The following is a 19,939-nucleotide window of genomic DNA, read 5'->3' on the forward strand; positions in this document are numbered from 1 at the left end:
TCCTCACCGGACCGTGGTCGGGCGTCACAGGGGAGGTGTTCCGTCACCTCCAAGGCTGGAGCGCGCACTCCAGGGTTTAATGTCCTTTTCGTCGGCTGGAGCTGGGACATGGATGAGTCGAGTCTTTGGTAGAGCGTTCTTATGGTTTATTTCGTCGCAGTTCGAACTTCACACGTACCGGGCACTTCTACACGTTTTCTTCCCCAGAGAGACGTCAATCTCCCGGCAGCCCCTCCCACACGCAGCGGCCACACCACACATACACGAACAGCGGCAGACACTCCACACTCACTCCTACAACACTACCCCCACTCTGGATAGCATTCTAAACAATGCACTCCAGCAACTCCATACAAAATAAAACAGGTGGGCAACCCTTATTACTTGCAATATACAAAAATAAAGTATTTTAGCCTCACCTTTAAAATTAGCACCTGTGGAGAAATAGTGTATAAAAAATAGAATGGCACCATCCTGTCCATAACAGTCAGCAGGTGACTTTTAACTCAATTGTGCGTGAATACCAGGCCAACCGCTTTACACACTTTCACTATTGTCACTAGACATATGTACGAGCCCTCAACATGCAGACTAGACCAATACTCTTTTTTTTTTTTTTTCCAGAACATATTTGAACATGAGAACATTATAAATTCTAAACTTAACTATTCATCTCAAACAGTTAACCTCGCTTAATGGACCCATTCCCCATACATGATTGGTGGTCGTCGCTGGCGACGAGGTCTTTCAGCGCTCGGGTCCGGATGATGTTGAACTGCAGCACCACTGCTGTCTGGAAGACCGGACTGAGGAGAGTCAAACACAGCAGTATCAATGTCAGGATCTGAGGAAGTGGAACTGAAAGCTGTCCCAGCTGGACTGTTGGAAAACAGCTGAGACAAGCCCAGGTCCAGGTCCGCTTGATCACTCTGCACAGGTGGTGGCGACACCTCCATCGGTGTCCATGAAGACGCTAGCTCCAGGGCCCAGGTGTTGTCCAGAGCGTCCCGGCAACGGTACGGCTTCAGCTGATCATGATGGACCACCTTGACTTTGGTCCTGGGGTTCTTCTGGATCCTGTACACCAGGTCGTCCAGCTGTCCCAGGATGAAATATGGCCCTTCATACGACGGCAGGAACTTCCGAACTCTGTTCTTGACATTTCGGGTGCCTTTGATGAGATACCAAACAGCATCACCAATCTGATAGTGGGTCCGACAGCAAGACTTGTCATATTGTCTTTTTGCTCGTTGCACTGCTTCACCCAGGGCGACTCTGACGATCTGGTGTGCCAGCTCCAACCGTTCTCGGAGACTCTGGACGTACTCAGGGGGTGAAGGTGTGGCGTCAGTGTCTGGGGGTAATCCAGCAACCAGATCAACTGGTTCAGTCAATTCCCTGCCGAACATCATCATGTTTGGAGTTAAACCAGTTGCACTGTGCTTGGTTGCTCGGTAGGCCATGACAGCAAAGGGGATCATCACGTCCCAGTCCCAGTGACAGCGCTCAGCTGTAGTGGCCAGGATCTTCTGTAGAGTGGCGTTGAATCTTTCCACTTGGCCATCAGACTGTGGACGGAAGGGCGTGGTGTGAGTTTTCTCGATGCCGAACGTTAAGCACATCTTCTGGAACACCTCAGATTCAAAATTGCGGCCCTGGTCACTGTGCAGGGTATGTGGAGCACCGTAACGAGACACCCACTGAGAGGCCAAAACTTCTGCCACAGTCACAGCTTTGTCATCATGGAGGGGGAATGCTTCAACCCACTTAGTAAAATAGTCTTGTATGACCAGTATATACCGATTTCCCCGCTCAGTCTCATTTAGTGGTCCCATAATGTCTAGAGCGACGCGCTCCATGGGGGCACCAACCCTTACCGTTCCCATGGGGGCTTGTGGTGTCTTGCGGGGTCTCGCTTTGGATGCGCAGCTGGTGCAGGTACTACACCACAAGGAGACATCTTCTCTCATTTTGTACCAGTAGTACCGAGTCTGTATTCGGGTGACCGTTCGTTCAACGCCAAAATGTCCTCCAATGAGTCCTTCATGCATCTGTTTTAGGATATCTGCTCGGAAGGATTTGGGCAGCAACACTTGGGGGTAAAACTGCGTGTCGTCCAGGCAGTAGTATTTCCTCATCAAGACTCCATCCCGGATGAAAAGTCTTGCCCATTGACTCCAGTAGGCCTTAGTCGCGGGGCTGTAGGGTGACACGGTGACCCAAGGGGGGCGCTCACTGCCGGACTCGAGCCATGTCTTGACGGGTGAGATGTCAATGTCTGCCTCCTGGGCTCGTTGGAGATCCGTCATGGACCAGCCTTGAAACGAATGGACCGAGTCGTCAGCGTTGATCACCCCCACTATATTCACCTGGAGCGATTCCGGTCCACTGACGGGCATGTCTGACCCCATCTCACACTGGATAGCCTGATGGGTGACACATTTTGATGGAACTGAAGGAGGCGGCAACTTACACGGACAAGACTGGCGACAAGGTCTCCGGGACAGGCTGTCCGCGTTGGTGTGGAGCAACCCCGGGCGATGGATGATGTTGAAGTTGTACTCGCCAAGTCTCTCCAGCCACCTGGCTAGCTGTCCTTCGGGCTCTTTCATCTTGGTCAGCCACCGGAGACTGCTGTGGTCTGTTCTCACGGTGAACTGGCGGCCTAATAAATACTGTCGAAAATGAGATGTAAATTCGACCACAGCCAACAACTCTCGACGGGTCGTACAGTAGTTTTGTTCCGTCTTGGACAGCTTGCGGCTTCCGTAGGCTAACACACGTTCACTTCCCTCCTGAACCTGGGACAATACTGCACCAATGCCGGTGTCACTGGCATCTGTGTCCAAGATCATCTCACCTTGGTCGAGGGGGTACCCCAAGATGGGTGCGGTTGACAGCAGTTGCTTCAGTTCATTGAAAGCCACCTGACACTTGTCCGTCCACTCGAACCGGGCATTTTTCTTGGTTAGATTATGGAGGGGCTCAGCTATTGATGCAAAGTCTTTGACAAAGCGGCGGTAATAGGACGCCAGGCCGACAAACTGACGAACCTCTTGCAGTGAAGTTGGTGGTGGCCAGTCTTGAACCTTCTGGACTTTTTGAGGGTCGGTGGACACGCCCTTCTCTGACACTATGTGACCAAGGTAGTTCACTTGCCGGCGAAAGAGGCAACATTTAGCCGGCTTCAGCTTTAGTTGAGCTCGGTGTAGTCGGTTGAACACTTGGCTTAGCCGTTGTAACATCTCAGGCACATCCTTCCCCAGCACTATTATATCATCCAGATAGACCAAGCAGGTCTCCCACTGCAGACCAGCCAGAACACGGTCCATTAATCGCTGGAAGGTTGCCGGAGCGTTACACAGTCCAAATGGCATGACATTCCATTCAAATAGGCCGTTTCTGGTACAGAAGGCTGAAGCTTTACGAGCTCGAGGTGTAAGTTCCACCTGCCAGTAGCCGGAAGCCAAGTCTAGTGTGCTGAACCACTTTGCCGTCGAAAGAGTGTCCAGTGTGTCTTGTATTCGGGGCAGGGGATATGCATCTTTGATGGTGCAGTCATTCAGAGATCTGTAGTCAATGCAGAGACGATAAGTTCCATCTTTTTTTCGTACCATCACAATAGGCGATGCCCAGCTGCTGTGGCTACGCTTAGCGAGTCCGAGCTCCAGGTTCTGCTGTATCTGCTCATCAGCATCACGCTGTTTCTCCCATGCCATTCTTCGTGGTGGTTGCTTGACTGGGGCACCTGGACGAGTGATGATGTCGTGTTGGACCAGATTTGTGCGACCAATATCATCCGGGCCAGTGGAAAATACACTGCTGTAGGTGCATAACAGTTGCGCCAGTTGAACTCGCTCTCGGTTACTTAACTCTGCTGAGCTTTTTGTATAGAGTTCTCGCAGATGTGGTGGCAGTGTAAACGACTGGTCAGTTGCACTGGAGACCATTATGTTGCTTGTGGACTGCAGCGGTGTAGCAGGCTGGAGGAATCCAGCAATGGCCCCCTTCTTGATAGTCACAGCCCTGTTGCCCGGATTGAAAATGCGTAGTGGCACAGGTTGAAGCTTGGCTGGTTCCACCAACACTCTGGCAACAAGCAATCTGTATTTCTCCACAAATCCTTTGGTGGGACTCAGAACCACTTGGCCTTCAATACAGCTTCCCGCATGGGTCATTCCCCTCACCAAATACTCATGACCGGGCAGCAAGACAACAGTTCGGCACACTTTCACAGCACTAGTCTTTTTCTTTGTGTCGGGACGGTAAAACGGCACTTCTTCTCCAAACAAGATAATGTGCTGTTTCCCATAATCCAAACGTGCTTGTGCTTGAATCAGGAATGGCTGGCCAAGAAGGGCATCATCACCCACGATGTCTGCGATCAGAAAGGGCACACTGACTTGTCTGTTGTGGAACTGCACTGTGAGGTCGGCTTCTCCGTGCACAGGAACAATACCAGGTCCCACACCTACTAGGGTTGTGACCGTCGGTGGCTGCAGTGGTGGGCGAACATCTGGCTGGAGAGCGTTGTACAGTCGAAGAGGGAAAACACTTCTAGCCGCCCCAGTGTCCAAGACAGCGTACACCTCCAGGTCACCGACCAGCATGCTGACACTCATTTCTTGACTCGGGTTGTGATGGAGGGTGGCAGGTTTAGGCTGCGTTGGACTCTGTTTGTATGCCGGAGCTCTGGTTGGCTGTCTTGGTGATGGACACTCACGCCTCATATGTCCCAACCCTGAGCAGTTGTGGCAGCGAATGTCCTCCCACTTCATGTCGTGGCGGGCAGACATCTTACGTGGGGGGCAACGTGGAATGGCTGGAGGGCTAGGGGGCACAGATGCTCTGCTGGGCAGGGTCGGCATTGAAACATGTTCTGTACCTTCGACTTCTACTCCTTCCTTGACAACAGCTGCTCTTTGCCGTCGTTCACTGGAACTAAGGGACCCAGAATGAGCAAAACTGGCCACATACAATGCAGCGCGCTTGGTGGTCTCATGGCGCCTTGCAATATCATATGCTTGAGCCAGAGTACGTGGGCGCTGTTCTAATAATTTCTGGACAATCTCTGCATCTCCCACAGCAGATGTAAAGACCTCCACACCGATAGTGTCCTGTTCTACTTCACTTCTGTCACTGTAGGCCACCGAGACTTTCCCATATATGTCGTCCCTCAACAAGTGAAGAGACTCACCAGTCTTCCGCACCCTCTGACGGAGTTCGATTGCCACCGCCGCAGCATGCTCTGATGACGGTCCGTAGGCAGTTTCCATCTCCTCCACCAGGCGGTCATAATCCCACCTAGCAGAGCGTGGATTACGATGGACGATGGCACCAGCAGGCCCAACTAAACAAAACTTTAACTGCACGGTCATTGTCTTCTCAGACCAGTTGTTGGCGTGGGCGCAGCTCTCAAACTTGTATAAGAATTCTCTCCATGGTGTAGTGCCATCATACTGCCCGGGCCGAAGCGTGGGGACTCTCTCTTCTGTGCCGGTATCGTCTTCACTATCAGAAGGCGACTCCTGGTGCAGGTGACGCTGACCTGACACACCACGTCCACTTTGCATGACAGCGGTTCGGCCTCCAACTCTCAAGTGATTCATTGGATCAGTCAACTGATCACACACTTCTGTACTCTGTGGGTGACCAGAAGGATTTCGGTGGGTGTATGGAAGACCAAATTCCATGGGAGTACTCTGAACATAATTTCCAGTGCGACCACCAGAGAATGGGTTCACATGTGGCGTGGAAAACTGTGAATAGTCCGGGTCATAACTGTCCACGTCATCAATAAACGGATTCGTGTTTTTCCACTTGGGCCGGCGAGCCTCACTCAAAGGATGAAACACGTAACCCCCTTTCCTCTGTTCATTCTTGGCAAATTGTTTGAACGGGTTATCACTTTCATTCCACAAACAGTATTTTTCGTTGTCCACTAAGCGTCCGTCACGTCCTTCACTCATGGCGAACTTGTTGCTGCTAACTCCTCCGGACATCCAAACTCGTGGTGTAGCTTAGCAATTAGCTCCTCCGTTCCTCACCGACACGGTTCGACTTTTTAAAACTTTCTTTCAGCGTATGTCACTTTAAACGTGCTCACCACAGTGTCCCGAGCCTCCAGTCCCTTCGTGGTCGCCAGTGTTAAACCTTTCCTGCCTCCTCACCGGACCGTGGTCGGGCGTCACAGGGGAGGTGTTCCGTCACCTCCAAGGCTGGAGCGCGCACTCCAGGGTTTAATGTCCTTTTCGTCGGCTGGAGCTGGGACATGGATGAGTCGAGTCTTTGGTAGAGCGTTCTTATGGTTTATTTCGTCGCAGTTCGAACTTCACACGTACCGGGCACTTCTACACGTTTTCTTCCCCAGAGAGACGTCAATCTCCCGGCAGCCCCTCCCACACGCAGCGGCCACACCACACATACACGAACAGCGGCAGACACTCCACACTCACTCCTACAACAGAGTGCATACAGAAAGTGCAGAATAAAATAGAACTTTTCAGACCAGTAAGAAGAGAAGCGCTCTGCAGCACCATCTGCTGTCCAAGAAGCTCAAGAACAATAAAGTGGCTACACAATGTAATAAAAAATGTGTTGATATATGTGTATATACTGTATATATGGGTGCATGCGGTGCACTCTGAGGTGCAGTGGTGGGGGTTCACCACTAGGGGAGCTGACGGCTGAACAACCAGTAAACGCGCGGTAGCAGAGTTTGACCTGCAAATTCACCTTGTTCATGTTGGTGTTTCTCGCAGGTATTCAGGCGGTGAGTGAGAGTGAATGAATGAAGTCACGTGACGTGATTATTTTACTGCTGAGGAAGATGACGTTCAGCCCGCGACATTCATGTCAAAGTACCCAGTGTTTTTAGGGTTTATTTAGAAGAGGAATCGTCGGCCAGTTCACATTATCGGTTTGTGTTTCTAGTATTTAAAATGCATAAGAACTGAAGCCCCACGGGTTTTCTGTTTATACTCTTTTTTACATTAATCAATGTACATTACATTCCTCACCTGTGGTTTTAACGTGAGCAACAGTTTGGCTTCATGCCAAAAAAAGAGCTCCACAGACGTAGTGTTTGCTTTGAGGATGTTCATGGAGAAGCACAGAGAAGGTCAGAAGGAGCTCCATTGTGTGTTTGTGGACCTGGAGAAAGCATACGACAGCGTGCCAAGAGAAGAGTTGTGGTATTGTATGAGGAAGTCTGGAGTGGCAGAGATGTATGTTGGAGTGGTGCAGGATGCATGTGTACCAGGTGTGAGACAGTGGTGAGGTGTGCTGCAGGTGTCACAGAGGAGTTGAAGGTGGAGGTGGGACTGCACCAAGGCTCAGCTCTGAGCCCCTTCTTGTTTGCCATGGTGATGGACAGGTTGACAGACAAGAAGCCCATTGGACCATGATGTTTGCAGATGACGTTGTGATCTGTGGTGAGAGCAGGGAGCAAGTGGAAGATAAGCTAGAGAGGTGGAGGATTGCTTTAGAAAGGAGCGGAATGAAGGTTAGCAGCAGTAAGATGGAATTCATGTGTGTGAATGAGAGGGAGCCAAGTGGACAGGTGAAGTTACAGCATGCAGAGATAAAGAAGGTGGGGGTTTGAAGTACTTACTCAACTGTCCAGGGCCATGGAGAGTGTGAGGAAGAGGTGAAGAAGCGGGTGCAGGCAGGATGGAATCGTTGGAGAAAAGTGTCAGGTGTGATGCGCGACAAAAGGGTGTCGGCAAGGATGAAAGGGAAAGTGTCCAAAAGGGTGGTGAGGCCAGCAATGTTGTATGGTTTGGAAACAGTGGCACTGAGGAAAAGACAGGAGGCAGAGCTGGAGGTAGCAGAGATGAAGATGCTGAGCTTCTCTCTGGGAGTGAGCAGGATGATGATAGGATCAGAGGGACAGCACATGTCAGGTGTTTAGGAGACCAAGTCAGAGAGGCTGGATGGAGATGGTTTGGACATGTACAGAGGAGAGAGAGCCAGTACCTTGGTAGGAAGATGTTGAGGTTGGAACTGCCTGGCAGAAGGTGGAGAGGAAGGCCAAAGAGGAGATTAATGGAGGTGGTGAAGGAGGACATGAGGTTTGCAGGTTTGAGAGAAGAGGAAGCAGAGGACAGGGTGAGATGGAGGAACATGATCCACTGTGGCCACACGTGAAGGGAGAAGCCAGAAGGAAAAGAAAGACCTGTGGTTTAAACGTTCATTTTGTTCTCTATTTCTGTTTTATGTATCTGGTTTACTCCATTCCTGATTCGTTCTCTTGACATGCATTTCGTATAGTACCAGGGCTGTTCAGAGCAACTCATCGATCTCAGTTAATAATGATGGAAAATGTCTGACCCTCTACCAGCTTCTTAGATACGCCTCTGCTCCGTGACCACCAGAGGTCGCTGTGTTCTAAACCTAACTGGAGCTGTGAAGACAGATGCTTAACAAACAATCTTAAATAAAAGGTGAAAGTTCCCACAGAGATGGTATTTTCCCAGCGTGGAGGGTGAACTCCCAGTACAGGGGAGAGCTGGTAAGAACCCTGATGATCGATTTTCATGTGTCATTTTTGCCTTATTTAAATGTGCAGGATGATCTCTCTCTCTCTCTCTATTCTAGGATTGTTTGATGCTGAAGTCATCCTGTGGTGTCCTCTCTCAGACCTGACCGACCTGTGATGGACTGCTGGCGTCCAGGATGACCCCCCCCAACTCTTGCCCCAAGTCGCTGGGAATAAGCAAGAACGAATGAGCATCACCTCGTCGAGCACTTTCAGCCGTTTAATGACAGTACTTTAGAACACGATCCCGCCGCACCACATTCAAGTCTCCGTTACACTCGGATGGTCACGGCTCAAAGAAGCCTCCACACTTGACCTTGAAGGACGTCTTGAACGATAAGAGTTTTGTTTGTGCAGACGGTTTCAAGGCGACAGCAGTGGGTCAAGCTAAGTTTATTGACAAGTGCATTTGACAGGCTTCAGTCTGGCTCAAGGCTTTACAGAAGAATGAATACAGTACTTCACATTACAAAAATAAAACCTTGTAAATATGGGACAGATTATTTATTTTCCAAAGGAGGGATCGGTCTGAAGGGACGCCCTCGAGTAACATCGACTAACAGAACGCTACACTCTATAGAGACGGTACGTTACGTGCCCTTCAGATAAAATGTATGGGAATTGAATGACCTTTTTTTAAGTTAAAAATGAGGTACAAAAACAATGTGACAGCGCCACCTCCAGGCCGACGGTGCTCATCATCCTTCACTTGCCAAGGGCCTTGTCAAGGTTCGTCTTGATGGCGTCCAGGAAGTCTGTGGTGTTGACGTAGTGCTCGTTCAGCTTGACACTGGAGGAAGAACAGGACGAGAGCGGGAATAAACTTTACTGACCGCTCAACCTAAACACTAGAAGTCTGGTGCTAATACATGTAAGGATGTAACTCATGAGGAAGCTAGCATTAGCCTCAGTACCTTTGAGTAAAGTTTGGTATTGAGCTACATCAAACCCCAACACTGTCAGCACCGCACAGCTAACTGCTAACAGGACGCTTCATTTCAAACCTTCACGTGTACTCCACATCACATGGCTTAATAGTCGGCTTGAAACTGAAGTCGGCACCAAATAAATGTGACCACTTAGAATGTTGTATGTTATGAAGTGAGCTGACTGTTATGAATGTTGAATATTGAACAACTCCAAAACTAAAATAAAGAAACTTCGTACACCTTGGTACAATATACATCTTGATAAAGATTTCACTTAAAATCAAAATTGTGATTTTTATAATAAAAACAGGGATATTTTTCAAACAGGGATTTCTATTTATAAACTGGTATGAATTTGTTTTTTTAATGTACCATATTTTTTCTGACTGCATAACTGAATAATAAGAATAATTTTGGAGAATAAGTCACACCAGTCAAAAAATGCATCATGAAGAAAAAGAATTCGCCAGACTATAAGAGGAAAGTTATTTTCCCCCACCATGACGTGCAACAGAACACAGCCAAGGAGACAGACATGTACTGAACCGACGACAGTAAAAATACTCGCTCTTAACCATAAGAAGTAAATAAATCTCACTCATCTGCAGCCAAACTCACCCAGTGCGTCTCTTCAGACTGTAGCTCAAGCTCTGGCAGCAGCGGTAGTGTTGCTGTCCTACTGTTTCTCTCTGGATTTTCCTCCATTTAAAAGACACTAAAAATCGCAAGGATCGTGTCCATTTCTATGATACGTGTTGTGTTTTCCTTGTTGTTGTGACTCTTGCTCACGAGCGATCACACAAGGTTACTAGCACGGAGGATGCAATGTTCACTCAGTCAGGACAGTGTGAACTTTTTTGGGGTGTATATATATGGTAAATAACACATTTAAGTCATGTTATTTCAAGCTTAATATCAACATGGCCTTAAAAGTGTTATTGCTGTGGTAGTGAGTTTATCCTTTGAATCCTAACTGCTGCTGTGCTGCGCCCCCATTTTAGTTTCCCTCCACCAGATGTCGCCATTGCCCGCCGTAATGTGACGTTCTGCGCTAGTAAAACACATTGGATTTGATCCGACATCTGACACAGTTAAACTGAACTGTGAAGACTTGAACACTCAAACTTACTTGGACAGTCCGTGGATGCAGCCAGCCAGATCCTTGGTCATGGTTCCGCTCTCCACAGTCTCCACACACACCCTCTCCAGGGTCTGGGAGAACCTGGACAAAGTCAAAAGCAGCGTGGGTCACTTCACCTGGTCCACCCACTTCAGACTGCAGCTCTGGAATCCAGGGAAACGGATCATCTTACTTGATGAGGTCAGGGTTTCCATCCAGCTTCCCACGATGCTCCAGGCCTCTGGTCCAGGCGAAGATGCTGGCAATGGGGTTGGTGCTGGTGGGTCTCCCCTGGAGGAAGAGCAGAGGGTTCAATAAAAACAGCAGTGTCTGAGAACCCCATAAGCATAACAGCTTCTTTATACATCAGCGCCAAAACAACATGATACTGGCTTCATTCGTATTGAAAGCCATGGCTGCAGTTGAAAAACATGTTGGCGGTGTGACATCTCAAGGTGTCAGCAGTGGTGGACCAACCTTCTGGTGCTCGCGGTAGTGCCTGGTCACGGTGCCGTGGGCAGCCTCCGCCTCAATGGTCTTGCCATCGGGGCAAACCAGGACAGACGTCATGAGTCCCAGAGAGCCAAACCCTGAGGGCACACAACACACGGTCAGGCTCCAGCAGCTCTTTTGGGATGGACAGTTCTTTGTGGCTCACCTTGTGCCAGGATATCGGACTGAACGTCTCCGTCATAGTTCTTGCAGGCCCACACGAAGGCCCCGGAGGACTTGAGAACCTGGGCGACCATGTCGTCGATGAGCCTGTGCTCGTACCAGATCTTCAGCTTGTCGAACTCCGGCTTGTAGTGCCTGCAGGGAGCGATCACGGTTATCGAGCCGCAGCGCTGGATCACAACCGGAGGTGAAGCACTCACTTCTGAAAGATGTCCTCGAAGATGTCCTTGAAGCGGCCGTCGTAGGCCTTCAGAATGGTGTTCTTGGTGCTCATGTACAGCGGCCACTTCTTGTTGATGGCGTACTGGAAGCAGCTGTGAGCGAAGCCGGTGATGGACTGGCAGGGAGAGAGAGGGGGGAAAAAACAGTTTGAAAAGGCAGTGGAGATGAACGACCTTGTCTTTGACAAGTTGAAAGTCAACTTTGTGACCTCTTGTGTTGATACACCAAACAGAGTCAGGAGGGTAAACAGTAGCAAAGCCGGTTGACTAGTCTCGCCTCAGGATTCCAGCGTCAAGTCGCCGAGTTCATGAATTTTAAATTCAAAGACCTTCTTAACATACGAGTCATTCAACTGACGTGACAGTGAATGGGTTGACTTAAGGTAAGAGGAGGTGCCACGTTTCATCGTAGCAAGTCTGAGGTGCTTCATTGGCTTGTTATCCTCAGACACAAGAGTGACAACATGTCATAGCTTACGTTTAAAGCAAACCAGGAGTAGGGGGAATCCTGCCCAACACACTTGTTTATGACCAACTCAGAGGTTTTTCATCACCATCAAGACAAAGGACTGACACTTTGTATCATGATTTTGAGAAAAGAATATGACTCAATGATCGTTTCATTGAGTCATATGATTTCTAACACTTCTTCAATAGCATCTAGGAAATAGGTCCAGTGTATGTGTATATATATATATATATATATATATATATATATATATATATATATATATATATATTTAACTATTATATTTAAACATAAGCAAATAATGATGTTGGAGACAAACTGTACAAATAAGTTTCATCATAAAACAGTTGATAATTATCGAAATTACAACATTTATCATGATAATTCTTTTGTCCATATCACCAATCCCTAGCAACAACCCAATGCTACATGGTTGTCACTGCAAAGATTCAGTCAAGTACCCTACTAAACTATAGTAAACTAAACTTGAGTCCCATCTCTTCATGTATTCTGTCTCTCTGGCTGGACAATATTTTTTCGGTGAAGGTAGGAATTTCCTCGAGCAGCGTCCTCACCTCGTCGGTGTTGTACATTCCCATGCCACAGCCGCCTGCGGGGAAGTCGTACACCTCCCACTCTTTGCCTGCGCTGCCGTCGGCGGGTGAGAAGATGATCTTGAACTTTCCGGGCTGGTCCACCACGAAATCAGTTGCTCTGTACTGCAGGAGGCAGTTTGTCATCATCAGCGTGACAGGATTGGTAGAAAGAAAAAGAAAAAAAGGCAGCGCGTTTCTGGACTCACCTGATCGCCGAAGGCGTGTCTGCCGATGGTGATGGGCTGCGTCCAGCCCGGGACCAGTCGGGGAATGTTCTGGCAGATGATTGGCTCACGGAAGACGGTGCCACCCAGGATGTTTCTGATGGTACCGTTGGGGCTCTTCCACATCTTCTTCAGGCCAAACTCTGCATTTTAAGTGTGAAGCCATCAAGCAGCAGTCGGTTAAACACAGTCTTTAGCTTTCAGAACCGAGACAAACCTTCCACTCTGGCCTCGTCGGGCGTGATGGTCGCACACTTCACCGCCACGTTGTACTTCTTGGTGGCCAGCGCAGAGTCGATGGTGACCTGGTCATCAGTCTGGTCGCGGTACGGCAGACCCAGGTCATAATACTTGAGCTCGACATCCACATTGGTCAAGATGAGCTGAAACACAAAATACAAGTTCTCAACCTCCAAATGAATTAAGCTGTACACGTTGGGGTACAGTTGGTTTCCTTTCCACATCAGCCTCAGGAGCCAACACCATCTGCTCGCCTTCACAAACTCCTCCCACAGAAGCATTCAAACCTAATCTTCCTGCCGCCCTCAGCTTTACCCTCCCCCTGACCCAGTAGGCAGTCTGCAGGTTAAAAATAGACCAGTCACACCAGCTTACGCTGTTTAAGCTGGTCCTCAGACTCACCTTCTCCTTGATGAACTCCCAGATGATCCTGGTCATCTCGTCTCCGTCCATCTCCACCACCGGCTGGGCCACTTTGATCCGTTTGTCGGCATCTGAGAGACGACACAGCCAACCGAATGAGTCCATATTTGGGGAATAGAACTTTTGATATGAAGCAGTTCAACAGGCTACAATGTCTTTGATCGTAGCTTAACAGAAAACACTGGAGGACTTGTCAAACAAGGATCAAAAGACATCAGAATATTTTTAGCCAGAGGCTGTGAAACATTTAGTGGAAAGCAAATAATCTGCAATATTCCAGAACAAGCCTCATAGTAGCATTTTTCAGTTTTTGTTGTCACTTGAGAATTTACACCATGAGGTGTGAAACTAGAAAAGTCACTTCATGGGCCTGATGACAGCTCTATTTGCTATCCTTCCCTCTATTCCACAAGATAGTAGCTAGGTTGCTTTATTATATGTATATGTAGATATACAGTTAGCATGAAGTACTTCAATTTATATTGTCTACATATGTGAATTTGAATTTGAAAAGCAACGCACATGTCAAGTATAGGTAGAGTGTAGTGTCAGAGTGTTGACAAATTGTTCCAAATTGACACAAGCAGGTTGTTGGATTTAACATCTTACACAAAAATGACCAAACATATGCGTTTATTTAGCTTGTCATTGGATTCACTATCACATAATTTGAGAACGGGTTAATATCAATTTTTTTTTAAAAGTCTGACTAGACAGCAAACCAAAACATGTGTGTCAGCGCCTTCAAAATGAGCACAGCAGCAGAGACCAGCTTTTATATCAGCACGATGCCGTCCTTGCCGTTCTTTTCTTACTGGAAGAAATTTTGCGTAGTAATCGTGGCATCAAAAAAAAAACAAAACAAAAAAAAAAACACCAAATACCAAGAAACAGATGTTACCTAAACTAAGTGATACCAGCGCCACCCTCATCCTACCTGGCCCTCTATGGAAAAGGTTTGGCCACCACTACAGGGTACAACACAGTCGTCGGAACTTAAACAGATGAAGATTAAAAGAAGAGATTAAAATAGATGTTGAGACTAGAACTGGTTGTGTCGACAAACTGCAGGCATCTGAATCAGCCTCTGTCCCAGTGTGGGAATGCTGCAATGTCATCACAAAAATAGAACTCAACAGCACAACCGACCCTTTTCTCATGAAGCCATTTTTAATGGAGCCATAAAGTAAGTTCAGTAAAAGGATCAGCAGTGAATGTCTGACAGCTATCAATCATCCAAACCCAAGCATGTTCTGGTGCATGTCTGGCAAGCAAGTGCGTGTTCCAACTTTCAACAAATTCAGTAGCCATGTGACACTCAGTTGGAACTGCCAAGACGGTGACTTGAGCATCAGTGCAGCTATAATGGCAGACGGCATTGTAGTGAACCACGGATCCAGATTTATGGTTCCTATCCAAACATTTACACTTAAAAAGTTGTGTTCAATGAAATGTTTAAAGGTACGAGAGACCAACAGACTGCTCTTGTGAAATTTCCCAACTGGAATCTGAAACTCCAGACTGCAAAATTACCAGGCTCTAAACTAATATTTGATTTCATTGCACAACTCTAGGTCGAGCAGTCAAAACAAGCGTGGCCCTATATGTGTAGTATTTTAAGTCCAACACGGCCACAATCTTCAAATATAACCGACACATCTATGTTCCACTTGCATTCATGCGCGTCCGTGATGAAGACAACATTTAATAAAGGACTAGACCAGAGCAACAGGAGACGAGTATTTAGCTTCACACTGTTATAGGCATGAAAAATGAAACTACACAGCTTAACCATTCTGCAAAGAGATTTAAATTATACCGGAAATGTTTTTCACCAAACTTAATGAACAAAGAGTCAATAAAGTCATTTAAACGAATTACATTGAAGAGATTTTAGGTTAGAAATTGTGTGTTTGGAACAAGACCACCAGCCACAACTGCAGCCACACTGCAGATTCGACACTTGAACCCTCAGTGACACACAGCGCCTGAAAATAACCCGATCGGAAAGTCCTGAGTAATTCTCCACGCCGGTTATTTTCAAGCCGAAACAGCAAAACCTGCAGCCTTTTTACTTCTCTAATTCATACGTCATCTACTGCAGTGCATTTTGGGAGCCTTAGTCTCATGTCAGCTGCATCTGCGTGAACAGGACTGCAGTGCCGACCGTGCTGGAGACTGGGAGGGAGGGCGGGGGGAGCTCGAGTTGTTATGCAACCTCAGTCGCTATCAACAAAGCAGCTGAAGGACGTGCTGAGCAGTCATGTGGGCCGGCATCATCTTACTGCACAGAGAGCAGTGCCAAGACTACCCTTCACCACCAGCTGCTTCTAACAAATGGTAGACATTGAAAGAAAATGTCTCACTGAAAATAAAATGTATGATCACTCAAAGCTGTAATGAAAAAGTACAACTCACTGGGCGACGACAATTCAAAACAAGTACAAGTTCCTAAATGGATTAGAGAGCATTCCTCCAAATCTGTTTAGAGTGGGCCACATTTAGCTCAAATCTGGATCATCTTTAAACCATGACTTTACTCTGTAAAATTCAACATGATAAACAAACATACCAGCAGCAAGTCGAGGCATTCAAAAGCTAATATTCTCACAAAAACACTTAAGTGAAGGGCAAAGTTCAGAGACACAAGATGTGGCTTGCATCACCACAGGGGCACTTTCCATGGCACAAGAACTGCTCCTTTCCAAGTCTTTCACAACATCAACAAGCCAGGAAGGCATGTTCTGGTTCCAAGTTACACGCAGACCTCAAATCCACTTGTGAGCATCCAAATAGTTGTTAAAAGAGCGCAATGCCAAGCTTGTATTTTAGCAAATAGCTCTGGGTTTAAAGTTCCTAACAGCCTTCTGCAGTCAAACTAGCGACTTGAACTTCCGTCCATCCTCTTAGGTATAACAGGAGTGTTATAGTAGCTAAGATTAGAAAGTCCGGCAGCTTCAAGGAGACATCGCTGTTCATCAAAAATGCAGCAGCTAGAGACAGTGATGTCACCGAGGTGGCCGTTTTCCAATACCATTCAGCTACAAGTGATCATGTCCAACACTGAGTTAAAGGTAAATGTGCCATTACAACGCTTAAGTTGAGCATTTTCAATCGTTTGCAAGGGTTAAATCATCGATTGCCACCGGAGCAAGTTAACCTCAGGAATCAGTCAGCTCACGTCACATGTGGGTTAACAGAAGGCAATTTGTACATTCTATTTTAACAGTAAGGATTTAAAATAATACTAGAACACCTTGTAAAATTTTACCTCACAAAACATGGCAACTACACAGTGCTGTTCAAAGCAGTAAAAGGTAATTCTTAGGCGATTCATACTTTTAAATGTTGAAATATAAATGTGCCTGTACGGCTGACAGACTCCATATACTGCTCAGCTCAAAGCAGTAAATTCAAAGTAAAGATTTTGGGAGATGCAACATGCTGAAGCCACATGACAAAATATTGATTTACCGCCGGAACACTGTGTCGCCTCCTCTATGTGCTTTAACTTGAGATTTAAGTGAAGGTTAGTCACTGGCAGAGACGTATGGGAGCTTTCCATCAATCTTTAACTTAAAGCTAACAAAACACAGCAACCATGAGGAGACTGCTGAGAAATGAAACCATGTTAAAGAATGAGGAAAACCAAGAAACTGTCCGCGTACATCAAGACAAGGAGTTGACTCCGGTCCTGGAGGATGTAAACACAGGATGTTTTCACTTGCAACAACAACAACACAGCACTATCAGCTTGACTTTTTGCATTTCAGTTCACTACAGACGACCAGACAATGCAGTCCTTTTTTTTTTTTTTAATAACAGTATAATAAGTTTTGCAACTGAAAAACAAACTTCTGCTAAAAATGTAAGGGTTTGTTTCATAAAGATTTCTATTAGTTTGTTATACTTTTTATTTATTGTAATTTTTATTATTATTCATTCTATAAATAATACAGAAATGTAATGTAAAAACTAGTTTTTAATTCAGCAGAAAATGGGGAGACAACTCATTGTACCCCACGTCCATAGGTATGAAACTAACACAGTCGAAACTGATTCAAGTTTTGTTTAAATCAACAATAATCCTAACCTTTTTGTGTTAGGAATTTGACATCAATTTATTCTCTATACAAATTACGTTTGAGCAGCAACTTGTACGTGGCATTGTTGCAGTTCATCGCGGCTACATTAACAGGTCATTTCAAATCTAAGATCATTCACAAGCCTAACTGGCCTATTAGCCTGGAGACATGTTCATTCAAAGTCGTATGCCCTTCAACTAACCCGTGGAGGCGTGGATCTACAGCACCAGGGCTCGCTGGGTGTCAAGTTCCCTCACTGAAATGTGGTTTGTCTGTAGAGACCATGTGATGAGGCTGGCGTCCTACAGAGACTCACTGCCTGGTCACCTGGTACATGCATGGCACTTTTAGAAGGCACTAGACAGCACAGAGCGAGTGCATCCAGCCACTTGCTAAGCTCCAGTTACGCAACCTGCAGGGACATATGTGGCAGCTATGATGGTGGTGGTGGTCTGGATCCATCCCAGATGAGAGGGGGGATCAGTGTGTAGGACACCGGCCTGGCAGCCATTGCTATCTAAAACGGAGCCTCCTATGCAGAGTCTGACCTTGGGGAAACTTTTCCAAGCGTCTTATGATAACAGCAGCATCACTTCAAGGTTTTCCATATAATAACACAGCACCACTTCGACAGTAGTAAGGTACCACATTCGCCATTTATGACTGAAATATAGATCGAGTATATCGTTGCTCAGTCGCTGTCCGAAATCAGCACCATTCGGGAAAGGCCCGTGTTATTTTAAACAAGTTCCAATTCAGGTTTAAGAGCATAAAAATGTTGGGAAACTTTGGCTCGCAGGACAAAGACTGTCCGGACGGAAAAGACAGTCGTTCCGGCCTCGTCTTTGACCCTGAGAACTGTGTCGCTTTGACGCTCTCGGGTGTTTATTTGGCTGTTAAACCGCAGCGAGGGGTTTTTTACAGCATCGTTCCGCGGAAGGTCATTCGGCAATAAAGGTTATTCGACTAGCAGCATCCGCGGCTCGGCTAGCATGGCTGCGCTAGCGAGGCTAGCCGCCGGCTCGCGCTTTCATTTACGTGTCAAAGCAGCCGCCGGACGAGCAGCGGTTGCACCGTCGGTTCGTTTATCCTTCATCTGGCGCCCAACTTTCGGTCCGCACTCACAGTTTCTTTGTTGCAAGGTCTGTGTAGCAGCCGGGGCGAGCACCGCGGGGCTTCTGGAGAACGCGGCGCCGGCGGACCTGGAGATGGAGCTGAGCACTTTCAAATATCCAGCCATGTTCAACCAGACCGGGTCTAGCAGCGGTTCACACTCAGAGAGAGCGAAAGAGAGAGGGGGAGAAGCTCGAGAGCGCCTCCGCAATATAGCGAGCCGCAGCGGCAGCACCGCCCTCCCTCCTCCCCCGGCGGGAGACGCTGAGCGTGACGTCGGGGTCAGTGACGGAAGCGGGATTTCGGTGCCTTCTCAAATAAAGTGCCACACAACAAGAATAATAATAATAATAACAACACTAACAATAATAATAATAATAACACTAATAATAATAATAACAGTAACAAATAATAACAAAACGCGCGTGGATTAGTCAGATATTCACAAAAATCAAGATTCATAGCGTTCAAAGCAAGAGCAAATTATTTCATATTTACCAAGAACTAAAACTGAGATAAAGCATTAAAAGTAATAACTAAAAAAAAAAAAATCATAAATTCACAAGTTGGCGCGTGACAGGTGAACACCTATGTTTGCATTCTACAAGTACACCACTAGATGTCGCAATTTCAAAACACTCAAACTTAGGGACAGATCGAAAGTAAATTAAATACTATTATTAAAAAAATAACCTTTTTTTCTGTCAAGCCATGAGTCATGCTCTTGTAAAATAGTATTAGTTACACAGTATCCAGGATTAAATTCATAGTTTGGAACACTTATTCAAAACTTTCTTGGGAGTTTCACATTGTACAAATTGTTATTCTACAAGGACATTCATACTTTGTTTTGGGAGCGAATATTTTTTTTTGATGAACCATAGTAGAATGTATTCAATTACGCAATATGTAGTTAACTTGTATTATTATTATTATTATAAATTAATTTTAACCCACAGATTTTGTTTTGCTGCTTTTTTTCCTTAAAGAAATGTCTTTTCTCTTAAAAGAAAGAGGACTCTGGATCACATGCAAAGACTAATATTTACTGATTGAAATCGAAACAAGTATTAAATCCAATCTCCTTTATCAGTCCTTCAAACGCAACATTTGAAGGACTGATCAAGCGCACATGCTTATCAGTAAAACAGTGACAAATTGAATTTTCCTCTCCGGTCCTTGTCGACAGCCACAGTGAGTGACTCCTCCATATAAATGGAAATCGAGAAAAAACAAGGTGACATTTCCAGAGATCGCTCTTGGAATGAAATTAATTTATCGTCACGTGCCAACCTCTAATTATAG

General features: G+C 46.5%; 2 protein-coding genes across 2 annotated transcripts; both read right to left on the minus strand.

The window, feature by feature from the left end:
- LOC128771288 (uncharacterized) lies at window positions 1–1,553 on the minus strand. The gene has a single exon (XM_053886633.1). It carries the CDS (start codon window positions 1,479–1,481, stop codon window positions 693–695), a length of 789 nt encoding a protein of 262 aa, XP_053742608.1. The 5' UTR covers window positions 1,482–1,553; the 3' UTR covers window positions 1–692.
- Window positions 1,554–8,914: 7,361 nt separating this feature from the next.
- On the minus strand, window positions 8,915–18,847 carry idh2 (isocitrate dehydrogenase (NADP(+)) 2). Its single transcript, XM_053886194.1, has 11 exons — window positions 18,647–18,847; window positions 13,416–13,507; window positions 12,991–13,156; window positions 12,756–12,916; window positions 12,529–12,672; window positions 11,464–11,600; window positions 11,247–11,398; window positions 11,066–11,178; window positions 10,782–10,879; window positions 10,598–10,690; window positions 8,915–9,329 (listed from the first exon to the last, which is right to left on the minus strand). The coding sequence occupies exons 1-11, from the start codon at window positions 18,759–18,761 to the stop codon at window positions 9,245–9,247; spliced, it is 1,356 nt and encodes a 451-aa protein (XP_053742169.1). The 5' UTR covers window positions 18,762–18,847; the 3' UTR covers window positions 8,915–9,244.
- Window positions 18,848–19,939: the final 1,092 nt, after the last annotated feature.

The sequence above is a fragment of the Synchiropus splendidus genome, chromosome 14 (genome assembly GCF_027744825.2).
Source record: "Synchiropus splendidus isolate RoL2022-P1 chromosome 14, RoL_Sspl_1.0, whole genome shotgun sequence".
Classification (NCBI taxonomy): Eukaryota; Metazoa; Chordata; class Actinopteri; order Syngnathiformes; family Callionymidae; genus Synchiropus; species Synchiropus splendidus.

Excerpts from the sequence above, each read along its gene's own strand:
- idh2 (XM_053886194.1), bottom strand. The coding sequence starts at position 18,761 with ATGGCTGGATATTTGAAAGTGCTCAGCTCCATCTCCAGGTCCGCCGGC. Across the intron at positions 10,880-11,065 it reads ACTACCGCGAGCACCAGAAG|GGGAGACCCACCAGCACCAA; the intron begins GTTGGTCCACCA and ends CTCTTCCTCCAG. Across the intron at positions 9,330-10,597 it reads TGCATCCACGGACTGTCCAA|TGTCAAGCTGAACGAGCACT; the intron begins GTAAGTTTGAGT and ends TTCTTCCTCCAG.
- LOC128771288 (XM_053886633.1), bottom strand. The coding sequence starts at position 1,481 with ATGATCCCCTTTGCTGTCATGGCCTACCGAGCAACCAAGCACAGTGCA.